This window comes from Macaca mulatta, chromosome 5 (genome assembly GCF_049350105.2).
Source record: "Macaca mulatta isolate MMU2019108-1 chromosome 5, T2T-MMU8v2.0, whole genome shotgun sequence".
NCBI lineage: Eukaryota > Metazoa > Chordata > Mammalia > Primates > Cercopithecidae > Macaca > Macaca mulatta.
This window is the reverse complement of record NC_133410.1, coordinates 48,878,582-48,898,754: the sequence shown is the minus strand read 5'-3', so window position 1 is coordinate 48,898,754 and position 20,173 is coordinate 48,878,582. Positions and strand designations below refer to the sequence as shown.

The 20,173-nt window shown below is 35.4% G+C and overlaps 1 protein-coding gene across 16 annotated transcripts in view; it reads right to left on the bottom strand.

Annotated features, from left to right (window-relative positions):
* The window catches only part of WDFY3 (WD repeat and FYVE domain containing 3), a 308,235-nt gene that overhangs the window by 150,220 nt on the left and 137,842 nt on the right, over window positions 1–20,173 (bottom strand). For all 16 annotated transcript variants that reach the window (XM_015138363.3, XM_078002624.1, XM_078002623.1 and 13 more), the window contains 5 exons: window positions 18,167–18,276; window positions 13,896–14,057; window positions 8,475–8,667; window positions 6,073–6,259; window positions 3,871–4,037 (listed from right to left, as the gene is read on the bottom strand). In XM_015138363.3, the coding sequence (XP_014993849.2) occupies window positions 3,871–4,037; window positions 6,073–6,259; window positions 8,475–8,667; window positions 13,896–14,057; window positions 18,167–18,276 (819 nt within the window). The remainder of the gene's footprint in view (window positions 1–3,870; window positions 4,038–6,072; window positions 6,260–8,474; window positions 8,668–13,895; window positions 14,058–18,166; window positions 18,277–20,173) is intronic.

The following is a 20,173-nucleotide window of genomic DNA, read 5'->3' as shown; positions in this document are numbered from 1 at the left end:
AATATTCCACATCATGATTACAGTGGTGATTACACAACCATATCCACTTGTCAAAACTCATCAAATTCAACACTCAGATGAATAGATTTAATGTACACAAATTACACCTCAATACTGCTAGAAAATATAAAAGACAACCTATTTCACATTCTTTCCATAATGGAATACAGCTATTTCCTTTGATTCTTGCAATAACGCTGAAAGTAGACCATGGGAAACAGAAAATTTTGAGTTATACAGGAAACTCAAAATGATGTAGCTTGACCCATTCACTATATAGAAGATTATGCCAGTTTTTCTGAAGAAGAAACTGATGTTTAGAAAAGTTAGGTCACTTATAATTACATAAATTCTGACTCTTAGGGCATCACCCTTTCTAGAGAGCCTTACTTTCATAGACATTATGTCACTGGATTCTCTCAATAACCCTGGGAGGTGCTAGGTTATATGACTATTATCCCTGTTATGAATGAGACAAAACCAGGCAATGATAATGCAAAAGATTAATTTTGCTTCATTATTTCAAAATTATACTGTTGTAATTAGCTATTATGTCAATATCAACATCACATTGATAAACCAAATGAAACAACAATAAAGCATAAAATAGGAATTACATTGCTGCGATATTTTTATGTTAATTCATAGAAAGAGTTAACTGCAGAATGGTTAAGCTGGAATCTATAAATTAGAAGTTTTCTGAGAAGTCCCTATTTTTTTCTTTTACTTTATTTATTTATTTATTTATTTATTTAATTATATTTTAAGTTCTAGGGTACATGTGCACAACGTGCAGGTTTGTTACATATGTATACATGTGCCATGTTGGTGTGCTGCACCCATTAAGTTGTCATTTGCATTAGGTATATCTCCTAATGCTATCCTTTCCTCCTACCCCCACCCCACGACAGGCCCTGGTGTGTGATGTTCCCCTTCCTGTGTCCAAGTGTTCTCACTGTTCAATTCCCACCTATGAGTGAGAACATGCAGTGTTTGGTTTTCTGTCCTTGTGATACTTTGCTCAGAACGATGGTTTCCAGCTTCATCCATGTCCCTACAAAGGACATGAACTCATCCTTTTTTATGGCTGCATAGTATTCCATGGTGTACATATTTTCTTAATCCAGTCTAACATTGATGGACATTTGGGTTGGTTCCAAATCTTTGCTATTGTGAATAGTGCTGATCAATAAACATATGTGTGCATGTGTCTTTATAGCAGCATGATTTATAATCCTCTGGGTACACACCCAGTAATGGGATGGCTGGGTCAAATGGTATTTCTAGTTCTAGATCTGTGAGGAATCACCACATTGTCTTCCACAATGGTTGAACTAGTTTACAGTCCCACCAACAGTGTAAAAGTGTTCCTATTTCTCCACATCCTCTCCAGCACCTGTTGTTTCCCGACTTTTTATTGATTTTCATTCTAACTGGTGTGAGATGGTATCTCATTGTGGTTTTGATTTGCATTTCTCTGATGGCCAGTGATGATGAGCATTTTTTCATGTTGTCTGTTGGCTGCATAAATGTCTTCTTTTGAGAAGCGTCTGTTCATATCCTTCACCCACTTTTTGATGGGGTTGTTTTTTTCTTATAAGTTTGTTTGAGTTCTCTGCAGATTTTGGATATTAGCCCTTTGTCAGATGAGTAGATTGCAAACATTTTTTCCCATTATGTAGGTTGCCTGTTCACTCTGATGGTAGTTTCTTTTGTTGTGCAGAAGCTCTTTAGTTTAATTAGATCCCATTTGTCAATTTTGGCTTTTGTTGCCATTGCTTTTGGTGTTTTAGTCATGAAGTCCTTGCCCATGCCTATGTCCTGAATGGTATTGCCTAGGTTTTCTTCTAGGTTTTTTATGGCTTTAGGTCTAACATTTAAGTCTCTAATCTACCTTGAATTAATTTCTGTGTAAGGTGTAAGGAAGGGATCCAGTTTCAGCTTTCTACATATGGCTAGCCAGTTTTCCAGGCACCATTTATTAAATAGGGAATCCTTTCCCCATTTCTTGTTTTTGTCAGGTTTGTCAAAGATCAGATGGTTGTAGATGTGTGGTATTATTTCTGAGGGTGCTGTTCTGTTCCATTAGTCTGTATCTCTGTTTTGGTACCAGTACCATGCTGTTTTGGTTACTGTAGCCTTGTAGTACAGTTTGAAGTCAGGTAGCGTGATGCCTCCAGCTTTGTTCTTTTGGCTTAGGATTGTCTTGGCAATGCGGGCTCTTTTTGGCTCCATATGAACTTAAAAGCAGTTTTTTCCAATTCTGTGAAGAAACTCTTTGGTAGCTTGATGGGGATGGCATTGAATCTATAAATTACCTTGGGCAGTATGGCCATTTTCACTATATTGATTCTTCCTAGCCATGAGCTTGGAATGTTCTTCCATTTGTTTGTGTCCTTGTTTATTTCGCTGAGCAGTGGTTTGTAGTTCTGATTGAAGAAGTCTTTTGCTTTTAAGAGAAAGAGGGTCTTGCTCTGTCACCCAGGCTGGAGTGCAGTGGTGTGATGATCGCTCACTGAAGCTTTGAACTACCGGGCTCAAAAGATCCTCCTGTGTAGCTGGGATTACAGGAGTGAATTGCCACACTATTTTTTTCTTAATAGTAAATAAAATGAAACCTTAAATCACGTAGGGAAACGTAGATTTCTCCCTACTTATTGCAGAGACTCATTTAAAAGGTTCTAAACAACTTATGTACTGAGGGTACATCATATCACACTGTTTGATGATGCCATCTCTTTTCATTTATTTAAAGACTGTTGATTTCTATGTCATAACATATATAGATATGTATTATAAATTTAAATAACCAGACATGTTGGTATTTTTTGGCTGGCTAAATTTTATATGGAAATATCAAGATCCTACTGAATACTCAGTAAGTGACAGTCATGTGACTAAAAACTATTAGAGGCCTCCAGGCTCAGGTTACTTTGAAATGATTACTGTGTATTTTTTGAAAAATAAAATACATAATAAAACTAGCTAGCATAATTATGTAATTAAATATTATTAAGATCCAAATGTTTGGAAATCTAGACTATAAAAATTTATCCTCTGACCTGAATGAAATAATGTAACCTCTGTACTTAGATTTTGCTTAGTTTTAAATAAAATATAAGCAGTTATACTTCATGCTGTCCATAGTCAGCCCCTGTATCCACGGGTTCTGCATGTGTGGATTCAATCAATCACAGATGAAAAATATTAAAGAAAAAAAGGTGTGGTTGCATCGGTACTGAACATGTACAGACCTTTTTCCTTGTCATTATTTCCTAAACAATACAGTAAAATAAGAACATAGCATTTACATTGTATTTGGTATTGTAAGTAATCTAGAGATTATTTATTTGAAGTATATGGGAAGACACATGTAGGTTATATGCAAATACTATACCATTTTAAATCAGGGACTTGAGAGTCTATGGATTTTGGTATCTGTGAGGGGTCCTGGAACCAATCCCCCACAGATACTGAGGGATGATTGTATATCTTAATAGCTACAGAGATTAGACTGAAAATTGAGTTCTATTCACGTAAAGTAGAAATGCATGAAGTGCCAGCATTCAAAAGAAGCATGTTTTTATTAAATTGTTTGAATGTTAAAAAAGAAACACTGTAATATAAATCTCCTTGTTTGATTTTATGATATTTTTACAATATTATTTTCAGGTATTTGATCTGCTAGATTAAAGATTATTACTTAAGAAATACTTAGACTTAAACCATTAAAAAAAAAACAAGCTTTAAGGGAAACAACATATTACTTTTATATATATAACATAAACAAAAAGTAATATACCAAAATACGACAAATTAATTCTTTCTCTATTTTTCTCAGTAGCACAGAAGGGAAAAAACAAGACTCACCTTTGCCTGCAGGCTGAGGTACTGCAAATCCAGGCAATAAAAACGGTGCCCCTGTGGTAATACCAGCTGGTTTTAGTTCATTGACACCATATGTTGTTAGGGAAGTTATCAGATTAACCAGATCTTTCAAGGCATCTTTGGATTCTGCCTCTTTTGCTTGCTCCAATCTAGAAAGGTATGATTTAGAAAGTAATTTTTCTCTTTGGTTGTGTTCTCATATTTAACACAGAAAGTATTTTTCAATTTTATATGCAGTAAATAAATGTATAAAAGTACTCTGAGAAGTACCGAAAGAACACTGGGGTCATTAGGGAATTATCTTTTAACAATGGTTTTACTGAGAACAGAAAATGGGTTGCAACAAATATCTTTTTAAAAAAAAAAAATAGATTTATTGGGTATTTCCCCTTAAAAGAAGTAATTATTCTCATTAAAATAAACTTGGAGAATGCCAAAAAGTAGGAAAGAAGAAAAAGTACGATTAGCCTCACAAACACAATTAACATTCTTATATATTTCTTAAGCTTATCTTTTTAATATGAAAAGTTTAGTTTTTACAGTATTTATTCTCAGACTATATACAGAACGTTGTACCCTATTTTTTTCCTTTACTAGTGCTATATGTGTACTTCCACATGTTAGTGTAAGCTTTCACAGGTAAGCTTTTAGGGGCCATACAGAGCCAACCACACATTTGGGGAGGGAGAGGTCCAACAGCCAGCAGAATACAAAAGCACTAATAAATAAAATCTTGTCTACATTTTGGATTATATCTTTAGGATCAATAAACAAATGAAATTATTGTATCAGATTACCAACATTTTTAAGGCTCTTAATATCTTGCCAACCTACACTTTCAAAGGATGAATCAATTAATACCCCTCTAGCAATGTGAAGTGGTTAATCAACTTCCTTATGTATTTATAAATTTGCATATATATGCAAAATGATATTCTTAGGGGTTATCTAATATCAACTAGCAGCAACTAGGTTAAATTGATGTTACAAATAACAAGTTCTGGCCAGGCATGGTGGCTCACACCTATAATCCTGGTGCTTTGGGAGGCTAAGGAAGGAGGACTGCTTGAGGCTAGGAGTTTGGTAGCAGCCTGGGCAACATAGGCTCTACAAAAAAAATAAAATAAATAAAACAAAATATAGCTGGGTGTAGCTACTTAGGAAACTGAGATGGGAGGATCTCTTGTGTTCAAAATTATAGTGAGCTATGATTATGCCACTGCACTCCAGCCTCGGAACATAATGAGACCCTAGAGGGAGGGAGGGAGGGAGGGAGGGAGGGAGGCAGGGAGGAAGGAAGGGAAGGAGAGAGACAAGTAAGTGTACAAAACAGTGGTGTCTTATAATAGATCAAATGATTTAAAAATAATTAATGGCCCAGGAATAGCTGCTGAAAAATTATGAGTATCTTCTTCTTAAGAAAATCTGTAACCAGCCACTTTCTAAGTATGTGCATGAATCATTTGCAATGGAAAAGGGGGTAACACATTTTGAAATTATTAATTTTTTTCATATACACAATCGTAAGGTTTCATTTCATCTACATAATTATTCTTGTTATTAAGTACATTAATAAAAAGACTAGAAGTACTATAAAATAAAGAACCAAAAATTAAGAAGAGTTTATACTTTAAGAAGATAATAATTCATCTAAATTCTTCTCCTTCAGCTACTAAAGAGCAGATTTATGCTTCATATCTAACCTCTGACTTCACCACATTTGTGGCCTGCATTTGGCAATTTAACTCTAAATTCACATTTCCATTCTGTTGGCAGAACAGGAATAAAAAGAAGGGAGTAGGCCAGGTGTGGTGGCTCATGACTGTAATCTCAGAACTTTGGGAGGCCGAAGGATCGCTTGAGGCCAAGAGTTTGAGATCAGCCTGGGCAACATAGCAAGATCCTGTCTCTATAAAAAATGTTTAAAAATTAGCTGGGGTGTGGTGGTACATGCCTGTAGTCCTAGCTACTTGGGAGGATGACGTGGGAGGACCATTTGAGCCCAGGAATACGAAGCTACAGTGAGCTGTGATCACACCAGGAAAAGTAGGGAGTAAAGCCAGGTATACATTAAATAAGTGTTTCATTAACCTGCTTTTCCTATAACACCAAATCACATTGTTTTCTTTGATAAAAAAGACTGAGTAGACATTTAAAATATATTCTTAAATTGTGCAGTCTTACCTAAGCAAGAGATCACAAAGAAAATTATATCCTTGCCATATCCGAAAATCATCCAGAAGTGTTTGGGAAACATCACTGGAATCTTTGAGGAAACAAGAAAGCCCAGCAAACATTTCAACAATTTCTAGGGGAGACAGGTCATCTGATTGCTGCATATTCTGAACACATGTAGATAAACACTCTTTCTCTGTAAGAATAGATAATTAAATAAATATGCATTATTCCTGACAATTGCTTAAAAATTTTTTAATTGTTAACTGTTGCTTAATGAAACATTAAATTTTAACATATCTGTAAAATACCATGAGATAAATGTAACACATTCTAAAAGTCAATGTAAGAGTCATATGCACTGGGAAAGCACTGCCTCTAGGTAGTAAACAAAGGATAATACAGAAACGTGTTGAAAAATACTTGACATGTATGTACATGTAATTTTTTCACATATTTTGCTGTTTTATTAAACAAATGGCCACTGCCAAATCATATTTTTGATATTTTATATTGATATAGTAACAAGATGAAAAAAGCAAAAACTATCTTCTAAGTTTAAGAACAAAAATCTAGTAATTAGTTAAAACTTTAAGTTAGGGAGAATATATAGCCTGGCTAACATGGTGAAACCTCGTCTCTACTAAAAAATACAAAAATTAGCTGGGTGTGGTTGCACGTGCCTGTAGTCCCAGCTACTCGGGAGGCTGAGGTAGGAGAATCACTTGAACCTGGGAGGCAGAGATTGCAGTGAGTCGAGATCACGCCACTGCACTGCACTCCAGCCTGCGTGACAGGGCAAGACTGTCTCAAAAAAATAAAATAAAATAAAACAAAAAAATAAATTAGGGAGACTATAGACAAATGAGATACAGAAATACTTTAGGAAATAAAAGTTTTAAAATTTTATTTGTATATTACTAGTTTAAAACACAGTTATATCTTATGCCTGACTCAGGATTTGTAGCATTTCAAGGAAGATTTTCACTTTCTTATCTTTGGTAATATGTATTTGTATAAAGAAACTTACTGTTACATAACAAAAGCTAAGATTTAACAGAGGAATGGGAGGAAATACGCATTTAATAACTGACTCATGTATTAGGTACTAGCTTTCACATATATCATTTAGTAAATGTAAGTGAACAAATTGGTGTATTATTTTGAAAGAGTTTCAGGACAATAATATCAGGTAGTTCTCAACTTGATGATTTAAGATTTTTCTACTTTATGATGGTGTGAAAGTAACATGTATTCAGTAGAAACTGTACTTTATGTACCCATATAAGCATTGTTTTCCACTTCAGAATAGTATTCAGTAAATTACATGAGATATTTAATACTTTATTATAAAGTTGATTTTGTGTTAGATGATCTTACTCAACTATAGGCTAACGTAAGTGTTCTAGTTAGTTTCAGAGTAGGCTAGGCTGTTATGATGTTCGGTAGGTTAAGTATATTACATGTGTTTTTGACTTACATTATTTTCAAATTATGATGGGTTTATTGGGACATAACCCCATCGTAAATCAAGGAGCATTTGTGTATATACCAAATAAGCAGATTGCTTGAGAAGCTAAGGCAATTGTCTCCTATACAGACATTTTAAAAGACAGTTGAATATTACATATACTTTAAACCGACAGTGTCTTCTTATTGCTGATAAAGAATCCACCTAATTCCATCTATGCTGCATAAGACAGATTATTACCTAGCAACTTATGCAATATCTTCAGAAAGACTGGTTATAGGATATCAAAAAAACTTCTTTTTTATTCAGTAAAAGAAGAGAGAATAGGCTGTGACATAGAACTTTCATTACATTATGATTGAATTTACACAACAATGAAATTTTTTTTAACTTTTAGAAATATCCATTGTTGGCCAGGTGTAGCGGCTGACACCTGTAATCCCAGCACTTTGGGAAGCCGAGGAGGGTTGATCATTAGGTCAGGAGTTCAAGACCAGCCTGGCCAAGATGGTGAAACCCTGTCTCTATTAAAAATACAAAAATCAGCCGGGTATGGTGGTGTGCACCCGTAATCCCAGCTACTCGGGAGGCTAGGGCAGAGAATTGCTTGAACCCAGGAGGTAGAGGCTGCAGTGAGCTGAGATTGCACTACTGCATTCCAGCCTGGGCAACAGAGAGAGACTCCATCTCAAAAAAAAAACAAAACAAACAAAAAAAAAAAACAAAAAAAGAAGTATCTGTTGTTCAGAACTTACGAGGAGAATGTTTTACATTTGAAATGCCCCCATAGATGAAAAAAAAATTTTCTTTTATCTCGGCAAATTTATTTTTTATTTTAAAGAACAAGGTATAGAATACTGAAAGATAAAAATACATCTATTATTAAATGAAGAAAAGTGGAAGAAATTTAGAACACTGAAATATATAAAGAGATATTCACCATGAATATACTTCACTACATTGACACTAAGACCATGACGAGATATGGTCATGAGGACTTCTCCAGCACTCTTTCTCCAAGGCAGGTTATAGGGAGGGCACCAAGAGGTTATTGCACTGAATAGAAGCTGGAGATCATCTTTCTGAGCCAGCTCCTCCGCAGGGGAAACAAAACTGCACAGTTTCACTAAGATCTAAAAAATAAAACAAAACAAAACAAGAGTGTGTAAGCAAAAATCAAATAATCTGATTTAAAAATGGGCAAATGAGCTGAATGGACTTCTCTCAAAAGAAGACATAGAAATGGCCAACAGGTATATGAAAAAATGCTCAACATCACTAATCATCAGGGAAATGAAAATTAAAACCACAATAAGGTATCACCTCAAGCCAGTTAGAATGGCTATTATCAAAGATAAAAATGAACAGATGCTGGTTAACTCCTATATACTGTTAGTGAGAATATAAATTAGTACAGCCATTATGAAAAACAGTATGGAGGATCCTCAGAAAAGTAAAAATAGAACTACCATATGATCTAGCAATCCCACTACTGGGGGTATATATCCAAAGGAAATGAAATCGGTATGTCAAAGAGACAGCTGTACATCCACGTTTACTGTAGCACTATTCCCAATAGCCAAAATTTAGAATCAACCTAAGTATCCAAGAGATGAATGGATAAAGAAAATATGGAATATATATATACAATCTAAAACTATTCAGCCATAAAAAAGAATGAAATTTTGTCATTCAAGGCAATGTGGATAATATGTTAAGGAAAATAATCCAGGCACAGAAAGATGAATATTGAATGCTTTCATTCACGTGTAGTAGCTTAAAAAGTTGATCTCATAAAAGTAAAGAGTAGAATTTTGGTTACAAAGGGTGGATAAGGGAAAGCGAGTGGGGCAAACTAAAGGCTGGTTAAGGGATACTGAAGTACATTTAGGATTAAGTTCTAATGTTCTATAGCACTATAGGGTGAATATTATTTAAAAAACAATTTATTGTATATTTTTAAATAGCCAGAAGAATGAATTTTGAATGTTCCCAATGCAAAGAAGTAATAAATGTTTGAGGTGATGGATATATATACACTAGTTACCCTTGATTTGATCATTACACATTGTATACATAAAAAATATTACACTATGACCTATAAATATGTGCGTTGTCAATTAAAATTAATAATGAAAGTTAAAAAACCATAAGACTATATGTAAGTAAGTAAATGGCTGATTATGTTATGACAGTAAACTAGTCCTACTTATATCAGCTTATTTTGAAAAAAAAATTTACTATCCTCTCTTCACCCTAATATTTTTGCATACCTTGGCTTGAAACAAGATAAAACAGTATTGCCTTTCCAAGTCAACATTTTATTTCTCTAACTTAGTTCTTTAATTTTTAGTTTGCCACAGGCAAAATGTAATTTTCTTCTCTAAAAGGGACAGTTTTAGTAAAAAAAAGGAAGTAAAAATAGATCTTTAAAAGCAAAGATATTTTGAAATTGTTTCAATTTTCTATACAAGTAACAGGGGATATTAGAATAATATAAACAATCTTCATTTCAAAGTATTTTAAATCTAGTTGCCAAAAACCTAAAGTCTGGCTTTCAAAGAAGACTCAAGACTTCTTAAGTACTGGAATGAGAACGTATTCTTTAACTGTGATTTGCAGAATACACACTACACAAGGGCACACAGCATTAAGAGCCTGCAACTTGGGAATTCAGCAATGGTTTCTGCCCTCAATGGGCTCTTCCTTCTAATACCAGTTCAGGTTAGGAAAAGTTAACTTTTCTCTTTGCTAAATTTTCTCATCTAAATATTTTTTGAAATATACAATACGAATGAAATTACTATAATTTATGACATCATTTTATTATCTTGAAAAAGAGCGCTTCATGAAATTTTGATAATTCAGAATCAGTGGAAAATAGCAGCCAGGTGTGGTGGCTCACGTCTGTAATCCTAGCACTTTGGGAGGCCCAAGGTGGGCAGATTGCTTGAGTCCAGGAGTTTGAGACCAGTCTGGGCAACATGGTAAAACTCCATCTCTACAAAAAATTAGCTAGGCATGGTGGCTAGTTACTCAGGAGGCTTAAGTGAGAGGATCGCCTGAGCCCAGGAGGTCGAGGCTGCAGTGAGCTATGATCGTGCCACTGCACTTCAGTCTAGATGACAGAGTGAGACCTTGTCTCAAAAAAGAAGAAAAGAAAAGAAAAGAAAAGCTCAATAGAGAGAGGTATTTGAAATATCATATTTTATCTGAGAAAACTAGGCCTTCCTTTTCCTATTTCCTTCAAATGCAAAAACTTGCTTAGATATAAAAGCTTTCTAATTCATAGCTGCCAAGTATCAGAAAGGGAAAAAGGTTTAATAATTCATAAAAGCAATAAAATATTTATAAAACCAGTAAATATGGTACCCTTCCCACCAAATGCCTGGAGAAACTGCTGGATACCAAATGTCCATTAATATGTGTAATATGTCATCATCTTTTATCATATGTGAATATAGACAGTTAAATGCAACAAAAAAGTATATTCTCAGAGGGGTGTATTACTGATTATAGTTGTTGTTGGTTCTGACACTGCCTTATATAATCAGCGAGACAAATGCCAGTTTTCCAATTAGGTACATAGAAAACAAACCCACAAATAATAAAATACTTTTTTACAAATCAAATCACTGTTCTCAAGCTGGATGCAAGGATTTCTTGAATTTGTTGACTTCTAAGATAATTAGTTCATCTTTATAGGTAGGATTCTTATAAATAATCTAGAATGATCCTTTCATTTTACAGAACAGAAAACTGTAAAGTCAATTTATCATTCCTGGCTGGGCATGGTGGCTTATGCCTGTAATCCCAGCACTTTGGGAGGCTGAGGCGGGAGGATCACTTGAGCCCAGGAGTTCGAGACCAACCCTGCCAACATGGTGCAACCTCATCTCTACTAAAAACAACAACAACAAAAAACTAGCCAGGCTTGGTGGCACAGCTTGTAATCCCAGCTACTTGGGTGGTTAAGGCACGAAAATCGCTCGAATCAAAGAGGCGGAGGTTGCAGTGAGCCAAGATCGTACCACCTCACCCCAGCCTAGGAGACAGAGCGAGATTGTCTCCAAAAAAATTTTCCCATTCCTCTTCTGCCTCTACACTAACCACTTATATTTGTAAGAACTCTGTTACAAAAGTCCAATCAAGTGTGGCAGACCAATAATTGGTCACATCAACAACAACAAAAAAAACTGAATGCCTGCATGAAGCATTACCAAATGCTAAAGTCCCAGGAAACCATATGTCACATAATACAAACGTAGGGATTTCATCTATTTTAAAACATTTAATAAGCTTGTCTCAATTGGTTTCCTAGACACAATGATGAAAACATTAGCCTGCGATGAGGAACTAAAACAAAGGAAGTGATACACTAAAAGGAGCAGTGAACTAGGAGTTGGTAGAGCTAGGTTTTTATTACTGTCACTCATCGTCTGTGGATCATAAACCGGAATATTAGTTTCCACAACTGTAAATGAGGAGTTTGATTTAAATGATCTTTTGAGTCCCTTTTGGCCTTAATATTCAATGACTTCAGTATGCTAAAGTGACTCCCACATGACTGAAAGTCAGCACCTGGTTTTCAAGTAGAAATAATTTTTTAAAAAAACTTTGCTATGCTTACTTAGGTATTAAAAGTATCAAATGGAGATTCCATTTATTACCTAAGGCATTAGTTCTTTAAAAAGGGTTTACTGAAATGAGACCGCTATTCTAATCAGCAAAGATCAACCCACTACATTCATCGGCAATATCTTCAAGCAGCTATAATTCCTATGCGATTTACTCCTTCATTTATTCCCATTGCTTTTCTCAGCCAATCTATTCAGGAGTCAGATAGATCTGAGTTCTAAGCCTATTTCTGCCATTTGCTTATGTAATCATTTTGGGGAAAAACAAAAGCTTTGAAGTCGTGGGGTTATCTTGCAAATTGAGATGTGAGATGAGAAATATTAACCACAAGCACAAAAGTAACAGATCAAGTGTTCAATAAATACATTGATTTAGTATTTTACTTGATAATCCTATTCTTTCACTTTCTAAAACTGTCTTGGTCTCACTCTCCCCTGTCCTTTCATCACTAGCAGCTCTACAAAACAGTCATCCTTACAGTAAAGAGCCCAGTGACATGAGGTAAGCCTGCAACCATTATTCTACATAGCTCTATCTTTTATACCCCAATCCACTGTTCTCTTCATTCCCTTCCTACTCTCAATGGTGATGATGGTGGCAGCAGCAGTAATCACAGTTACTTCTTTCTATCTACTATGTGCTAAGCTGAAAACTGTACCTTTACATATTATGTCATTTAAGCCGCAAAAAAACTTTTAGGTAGATATCATTTTCATTTTACAGGTGCGAAATCTGCATCTTAGATGACTTAGCTTTAGAGAACTAGATCTAAACATGTTGTTGTTTTTAACTGTTGATTGGGTTAAAAACATGTAAAATTTACCATCTTCACTGTTTTAAGTGTGTGGTACTGGTACAGTAGTATTAACTATATGTACACTGTTGTGCAACAGAACTTCTTCATCTTGCAAAACTGAAACTCTATTCCTATCAAAAAATAATTCCCTTTTCTTCTTTCCCTTAGTACCTAGCCACCAGTATTTTACTTCTGTTCTACCTGTATTACTACTTTAGATATATCATATGAGTGGAATCATGCAGTATTTGTCTTTTTGCATCAAATGTTGTTTTTTTAATACTATATCAGACCAATGGACAGATTATATTCTCTATGTTTGTAGGTTGCTTGTTTTGACAATTTTCTCCCAAGAAAGGATATCATACATGATGACTATATTCCTAGGCTAGCTAATAAAGGTCTATCACATGTTTGTTAACCCACAATGCTATTAAAAGAACAGTGCTAATAGTGGGAAAGAAGAATTTTACAGGTAGGGCAGAGGAGGAGGCAGCCATCACCAAAGTACACTGTCTTTACAAGTGAAATATTTATTGGCTAGGAACTTCCTGTATATAAACAGCAACTAGACAGAATTTCCAGACATTATAAGAAATATTATCCAAATCTTTATATCATTTTCAAGAGTTTTTCCTTGCTTAGTTCATTTTCGATACATGCCGATATATCAAATGTAATCTCAATGGCTGGATCTGTTCAGAGAAATAAACTTGCTAATGCCTCACTCAAATATTCCTGAAAAGAATATTTCAATATTATTTCTGCAGATTCAAAAAATGTGACAATTATATGAGATAAAGTCATAATATCATAAATAAAATGAAATATGAGTTAATAAATGGAATATGTAGAACATCTATTTAGGAAGTACACCCACTTCCCTTTAAATAGGGTGGACATCCAGGCAAATAGCACCTTTCATACCTGTACAAAAACTTTCTGGAGTAGTCCTCGACGTTCTGCTAGAGGTAGCTCATTCTGTGCACCTCCAACTGCCTCAGGCACATGTGGAAGGTCAAAAAACAGATATAAACATTTAACCAGGGTGGAAGGCACTGACATTGTTGTCATGCAGTCCACAGTTTTCTGGAAAACAAACCAATAAATAAGTGAATAGATAGACAGACACAACTATAATTGGTACAGCCAAATAATTCATAAATGTTAACCTGAAAATTACATATCAAGGTAACTTTTTAAATGCATATAAGAATTTAAAAATGACTCCAAGCGAAGAAATATACAACTTTGCATTTGAATAATTTTGCTTTAATCAAATAGTGAGATTGAGTTTGTTATATAGTAAATTAGCAATTAAAGGTAATATTTATTTATTAAAAAGCAGCATGTTTCAGGAAGCATAAGCTTTACAATTCAGAAAAACAGATACTTAATAACTATGAACTTCAGCAAACTACTTAATTCTCCTGAGATTCACTTTCCTTTCTTATAGAAATAGATAGAATGATACACCCTCTTCAGGGTTAACATGAGAGTTATGTAAGATAATAAACACAAAGATACATTAAGCACTAAATTGTATATTCATTATTGCTCTTCTATTATTTTTATCTTTATTCTTATTGTAGATTTTTGAGGCTAGAAAGACACTTGAGTGATAAAGCCATCACTGACACCAATACATCTCCATATTAGTTTCAAAGATATCCAGAGGAGAAACTCCTCTAGACCTTCTTACAGTACATATTTCAACATTGTTAAGTATGATATATTTATCAAAATTTTCCATGGTGCAGTTTGGAACAAAAAGTTTAACCGCACTAGAGATCAACAGACTGCATAAACTGTTGATTTGTTTATTTACTTTCTCATAAAACATTTATTGAGTGTGTAGGGAATGTTAGGCTGTGTGCTGGGAGCTGGGCATGCAAAGATGAAGCATCTCTGTCCTTCAGAAGACCACAGTCGACTGGAATTATTAGAGTCCTAAATAATTATGATTTAATCTCTTAATATTTCAGTCTAACAATGGTAGTACATACAGGCTAATATAAAAGGGATTAACCAACACTGCCAGAAAGGGCATTAAAAAGTATAAGGAATTAAAAAAAAGGGAAAGATCACCTGGAAGATACATAGGAGGTGGTTAGGCCATATGGTACAGTATTTTTGAAGAACCACAGATTCCAAAAATGCTGACTCCTGAAGAGCCACAATAATAATGGCTAACCTTGAATTACTGTTTACTATGTAAGAGGCATAAGGCTAATAAGCACTTTACATACATCATCTTACCTACTACTTAAGTCAACCCCATGAGACACTTCATTTGTAAAATGATCCTTATTTCACAACTGAAGCAACTGAGGCTCATCACTTACATACCCTGCTTTCGGTCAGAGAGCTGGCTAAGTGGCCTACAAAGTGTGTATGCTCAATGACCTATGAAAATAGTCTCACGTTTTATTTTGTTGGCAGTGATGACCCAGTGAAGTGTTACAAACAAAAAGTAAAAGAACTAGATTTCAGAAAATTAACTGGTGGTAATACAGATCATAAATTAAATATAGAGAGCCAGAAGAAAAGGGTAATTAGGAAACTAACTCCCCAAACCACAGAAGAGATGGGGCCAGAACTAATGCAGTAGCAGGGTGATGAAGAAGAGAGAGCTTCCAGACTATCCCTGGAAGATGTGGCCCCTTTCTACATACCTAACCTGCCATTTCTTGTCTCAAATACTCTAAACCTTTTATTCTATTCACCTACGATTTATTATTTCTTAACACTTGCGTTACCATACATTTAATGTTCAGTTTAAACATCTGCTATGTCTCAAAGTTTACTGAACTCATCTTCCCTTCTACCTTCACCTTCAAAATGTTTAACTCTCACATTTCTATTTTCAATAGCACTATATATGCCCCTTTATTAAATATGATGGTATTATCTTTTCCTGCTTCATCTCTGTCATCTATGCATTGAGTCGGGACTATGTTTTGGTCATCTCTGTATATCGCTGCTACCAGGAGAAAATATGGTGCTCAAAAAAGGTAGCTCCAAACATAACACTGAATTTGCTTTTCAAATGTTATCTATTTCCAGATAGATTATTACGAGCTTTAGCTCACCACTAAGCAAAGTGGTATGACATTTCATTTTCATCTGATTGTAGATAGATTTAAAGTATAACTTGGCATCTAAACTTGTAATTTTTAAGTGATTAGGTTTTCATAGAAAATATGAATAAATGTAGAACATTGTACTAAAAGTTAATATTACTTATATTAAATATCAAGAGTAAATATTTAAATTATATAAAGTTTTAATAGCAAATAAAGATGTGCTATTCTAAACCAAATTTTGGTATAGTAACACACAGACATTTATAGCTACCATCAACAGCAAACAGAATTGAGATTTTGTTATTCATCCAGTAGAGTCAGATACATGAAAACAATGGTCTACTCTGGGACCATTTGAAGATTACTTAGAATAACCAACCCGCTCCATTTGCCTGAGACTGTGCAGTATCCTGAGATGCAGACCTTTCTATCCTAAAACCTGGAAAATCTCAGGAACACCAGGACAGGTTGGTTACACTAATTCCCTGAGATATAAAAAAAAAAAAAAAAAAAAAAAAAAAAAGAGGGCCAGGCACGGTGGCTCACGCATGTAATCCCAGCACTTTGGGAGGCCAAGACAGGCGGATCACCTGAGGTCAGGAGTTCGAGACCAGCCTGGCCAACACGGTGAAACCCCATCTCTACTAAAAATACAAAAATTAGCTGGGTGTGGTGGCACCCGCCTGTATTCTCAGCTACTCAGGAGGCTGAGGCAAGAGAATCGCTTTAATCTGGGAGGCGGAGGTTGCAGTGAGCCAAGGTCACGCCATTGCACTCCACTCCAGCATGGGTGACAGAGCAAGACTCCGCCTCAAAAAAAAAGAAAGAAAAAAAAAGAAAAAACACAGCAAACAAATAAAAAGAAAATAGATCATTCCAAGGAGAAAATTCTAAGAGATAATTACTTTGGGTTACTGACAGGTTTCAGGATATGGTTACTAAGACGTACGCACTGTATCTGCTGTGGCCAGTCACCTGGTATAATGATGTTACAGTTACCTAGGTCCATTATTAAATGATGGGAGGTGTTTAAAAGTCCACTGTAACTTAGACAACAGACATTTCCAAGATTGGTACTGACTTCAGTAGGTAATTATACTCTGGATTTTAGAAGGCTGAATAAACCTCTTTCATTCCCAAAATATCAAAGGCCAAAAAATCAGGTAATTCAAATAGCTCATTAATGAGCACATGCAACATATTTCATGACAGATACTTATAGCTGATTTAGAGGAAATAAAAGTAATTTCCAGAATAAATCAAATGAGAAGAAAATATATATTATCCTAAAAACATCAATGTTTTCTTATTTCCCATACAAATTTAAAACTATTTTCCATGTAATTTGTTCTTTATTAGCTGAGTGACTTTACATAAACAGTGATTTTTTTTTTTTAATTTTCCTGAGCCAGAGTTTCCCTAACACGGGTGACAAAAATGTTGGGCTGGGCCTGATAGACCCAGAGTTCCTGAGCTACTTGCCACCAGTCAGAAATAGTCCATCTGTTTGCCCAGAATGCTCTACAAATGGTATCACTACAAAAAATTTTTTTTAGAGACAGGGTCTCATTCTGTCACCAGGCTGGAGTACAGTGCTGTGATTATGGCTCATTGCAGCTTCAACCTCCAGGGCTCAAGCAATCCTCTTGCCTCAGCCTCTGAACAGCTGGGACTTCAGGTACAGGCCACCATGCTCAGCTAATTTTTTTTTTTTTTTTTAGAGATGGGGGTCTCTCTATGTTGGCCAGACCGGTCTCAAACTTCTGGGCTCAAGCAATCTTCCCACCTTGGCCTCTCAAAGTGCTGTAATTACAGGTGTGAGCCACTGAGCCCAGCCACAAATGGTTATGTTCCTATGTGTGTTACAACATATCGAGATGGAAAACACTGCTCTAAGTCATGCGTTTCCTTATGAGTAAAATGCATAGAACATCAAACTCCTGGCAGAGATGCTATGAGAAGCATGACATAATGTTTTAAGAGAGTTAGAAGAATACAAATGATTATCATAGTATCTCATCCGGATATAATGATATATTTAATAACAAAATCACAAGAGAGGTTATAAAATAAAGACGCTGAGTTATCAAACATGAAAACTAAGAACTTTACCTGACCAGAGGAAGCTAACAAATTAATTGTCGTCAGAAGCATCCAGCCTCTACTGGCTTCTTCACTCTGATTGATCTCCAGGAACTGAACTATGGCCCGACTTGCAGCCTCTATAAAACCAAAGGGAAAGTCATTAAGTGGGGGGAAAGTCACATATAAAGAGGTTCTTCTTTAAAACCTACCAAGAAAATGAAAATTTACTAAGCACATAATTATATCAGTACTATTACATATGGAAAAACTTTAAAAATAGCAATGTTTCAATGATATTCATAAACCATTATATCATTAATACAGAAATGTAAAAGCCAACCTATGTATTTCTGGGAAAGTTATGACAGGAGCTGATCAGAAAGTCACAGAAGAGGTGAAATTTGAGCTAAATCTGCCTGGAAAACAAGTACATGTTTGTCCAGGAAGTGGGAGTGATTAAAGATGCAGAGAGAACAAGAACACAGCAATAAAGCAAGAGTGGCTAGAGGAATGAGCCTGATAGACACAGATCAAGACAAAGAACTGTGATAACACTTTCTTAACATTATAGAAGAACACTGTTGAGAAGTGGAGTCTAATACCAACAGTAGTGATTTTTTAAAATAGAGGTGCCTAATTATGAAGGACGGTAAGCTACTGGCTGTATTTGTTTTTTTTGGGCAAGAGGGAGCAAATGTAGTTTCTTGAGAAAAGGAGATGATGAAAGGATTATACTAAGACTATTAATCTAGTAGTAATGTGTATGACAGACTGGAAGGCTAAGGAGAATGGTGAGAGGGAAATAAAATTAAGAGGCTTCCTAAGTAATACACACAGGAATAACTTGAGCAGCTGACAGGAGGAAGAGAGAAACAGTGAAATACATACGACAGCCAATCATAGAACTGCAGACTTGGAAGAATCTTCAAAAGTAAATTTAGTTGATTATTTTCCTTATTAGAGAGAAAAGTAAATAGAGATGTCTCTAAATATGTACCTAATTTCATCAGCATGGTTTGCCAATTTTTATAGTAATATATGATAGGACTTAAAATTGTCAGAAAAGAAGTCCAATTTGGCAGGGTGCAGTGGCTCACACCTGTAATCCCAGCACTCTGGGAGGCCAAGGCAGGTGGATCACCTGAGGTCAGGAGTTCGAGACCAGCCTGGCCAACATGGAGAAACTCCATCTCTACTAAAAATAGAAAAATTAGGCAGGTGTGGTTTCATGAGCCTGTAATCCCAGCTACTTGGGAGGCTGAGGCAGGAGAATCGCTTGTACCCGGGAGGCGGAGGCTGCAGTGAGCCAAGATCATGCCACTGCACGCCAACCTGGGCAACATAGTGAGACTCTGTCTCAAAAAAAACAAAAAAAAGAACAGAAGGTAAGTTCAATTTGTTCAGTGGGAACTAACTGGGTAAAAAACAAATGTATACTGGGCTGGGTGTGGTGGCTCACGCCACCGAGGTCAGGAGATCAAGGACATCTTGGCTACTAACACAGTGAAACTCCATCTCTTAAAAATACAAAAAATCAGCCAGGTGTGGTGGTGGGAGCCTGTAGTCCCAGCTACTTGGGAGACTGAGGCAGGAGAATTGCTTGAACCTGGAGCCAGAGGGTGCAGTGAGCCGAGATCACATCACTGCACTCCAGCCTGGGTGACAGAGCGAGACTCCATCTCAACAACAAAACAAAACAAAAAGCTAATGTATACTTAACACACTTCATAAAGAAGTAGAAAGTAGAAAATAAGATTTAGGTTATCTTAGGTGTATTTTTTCTTTAATTTAACATAAAATAGAAGTGTTTTATTAGATAACTGAATACAAGACTTACACATGATTCTGGGCTGGGCAAAGTTTAATCTTTGTAAACTTCCATTTGAGGGTACACTATAGCAGTAAAATTTTTAAAATAGCTTCTTTTTATTGCGTCTTAACTATATATCAAGCATTGTGTTAAGTACTTGTGGGTTTAACTCATTTAATCTTTACAAAGAACCCTGTGGGTTATTTTCTACTAATATATCCCTT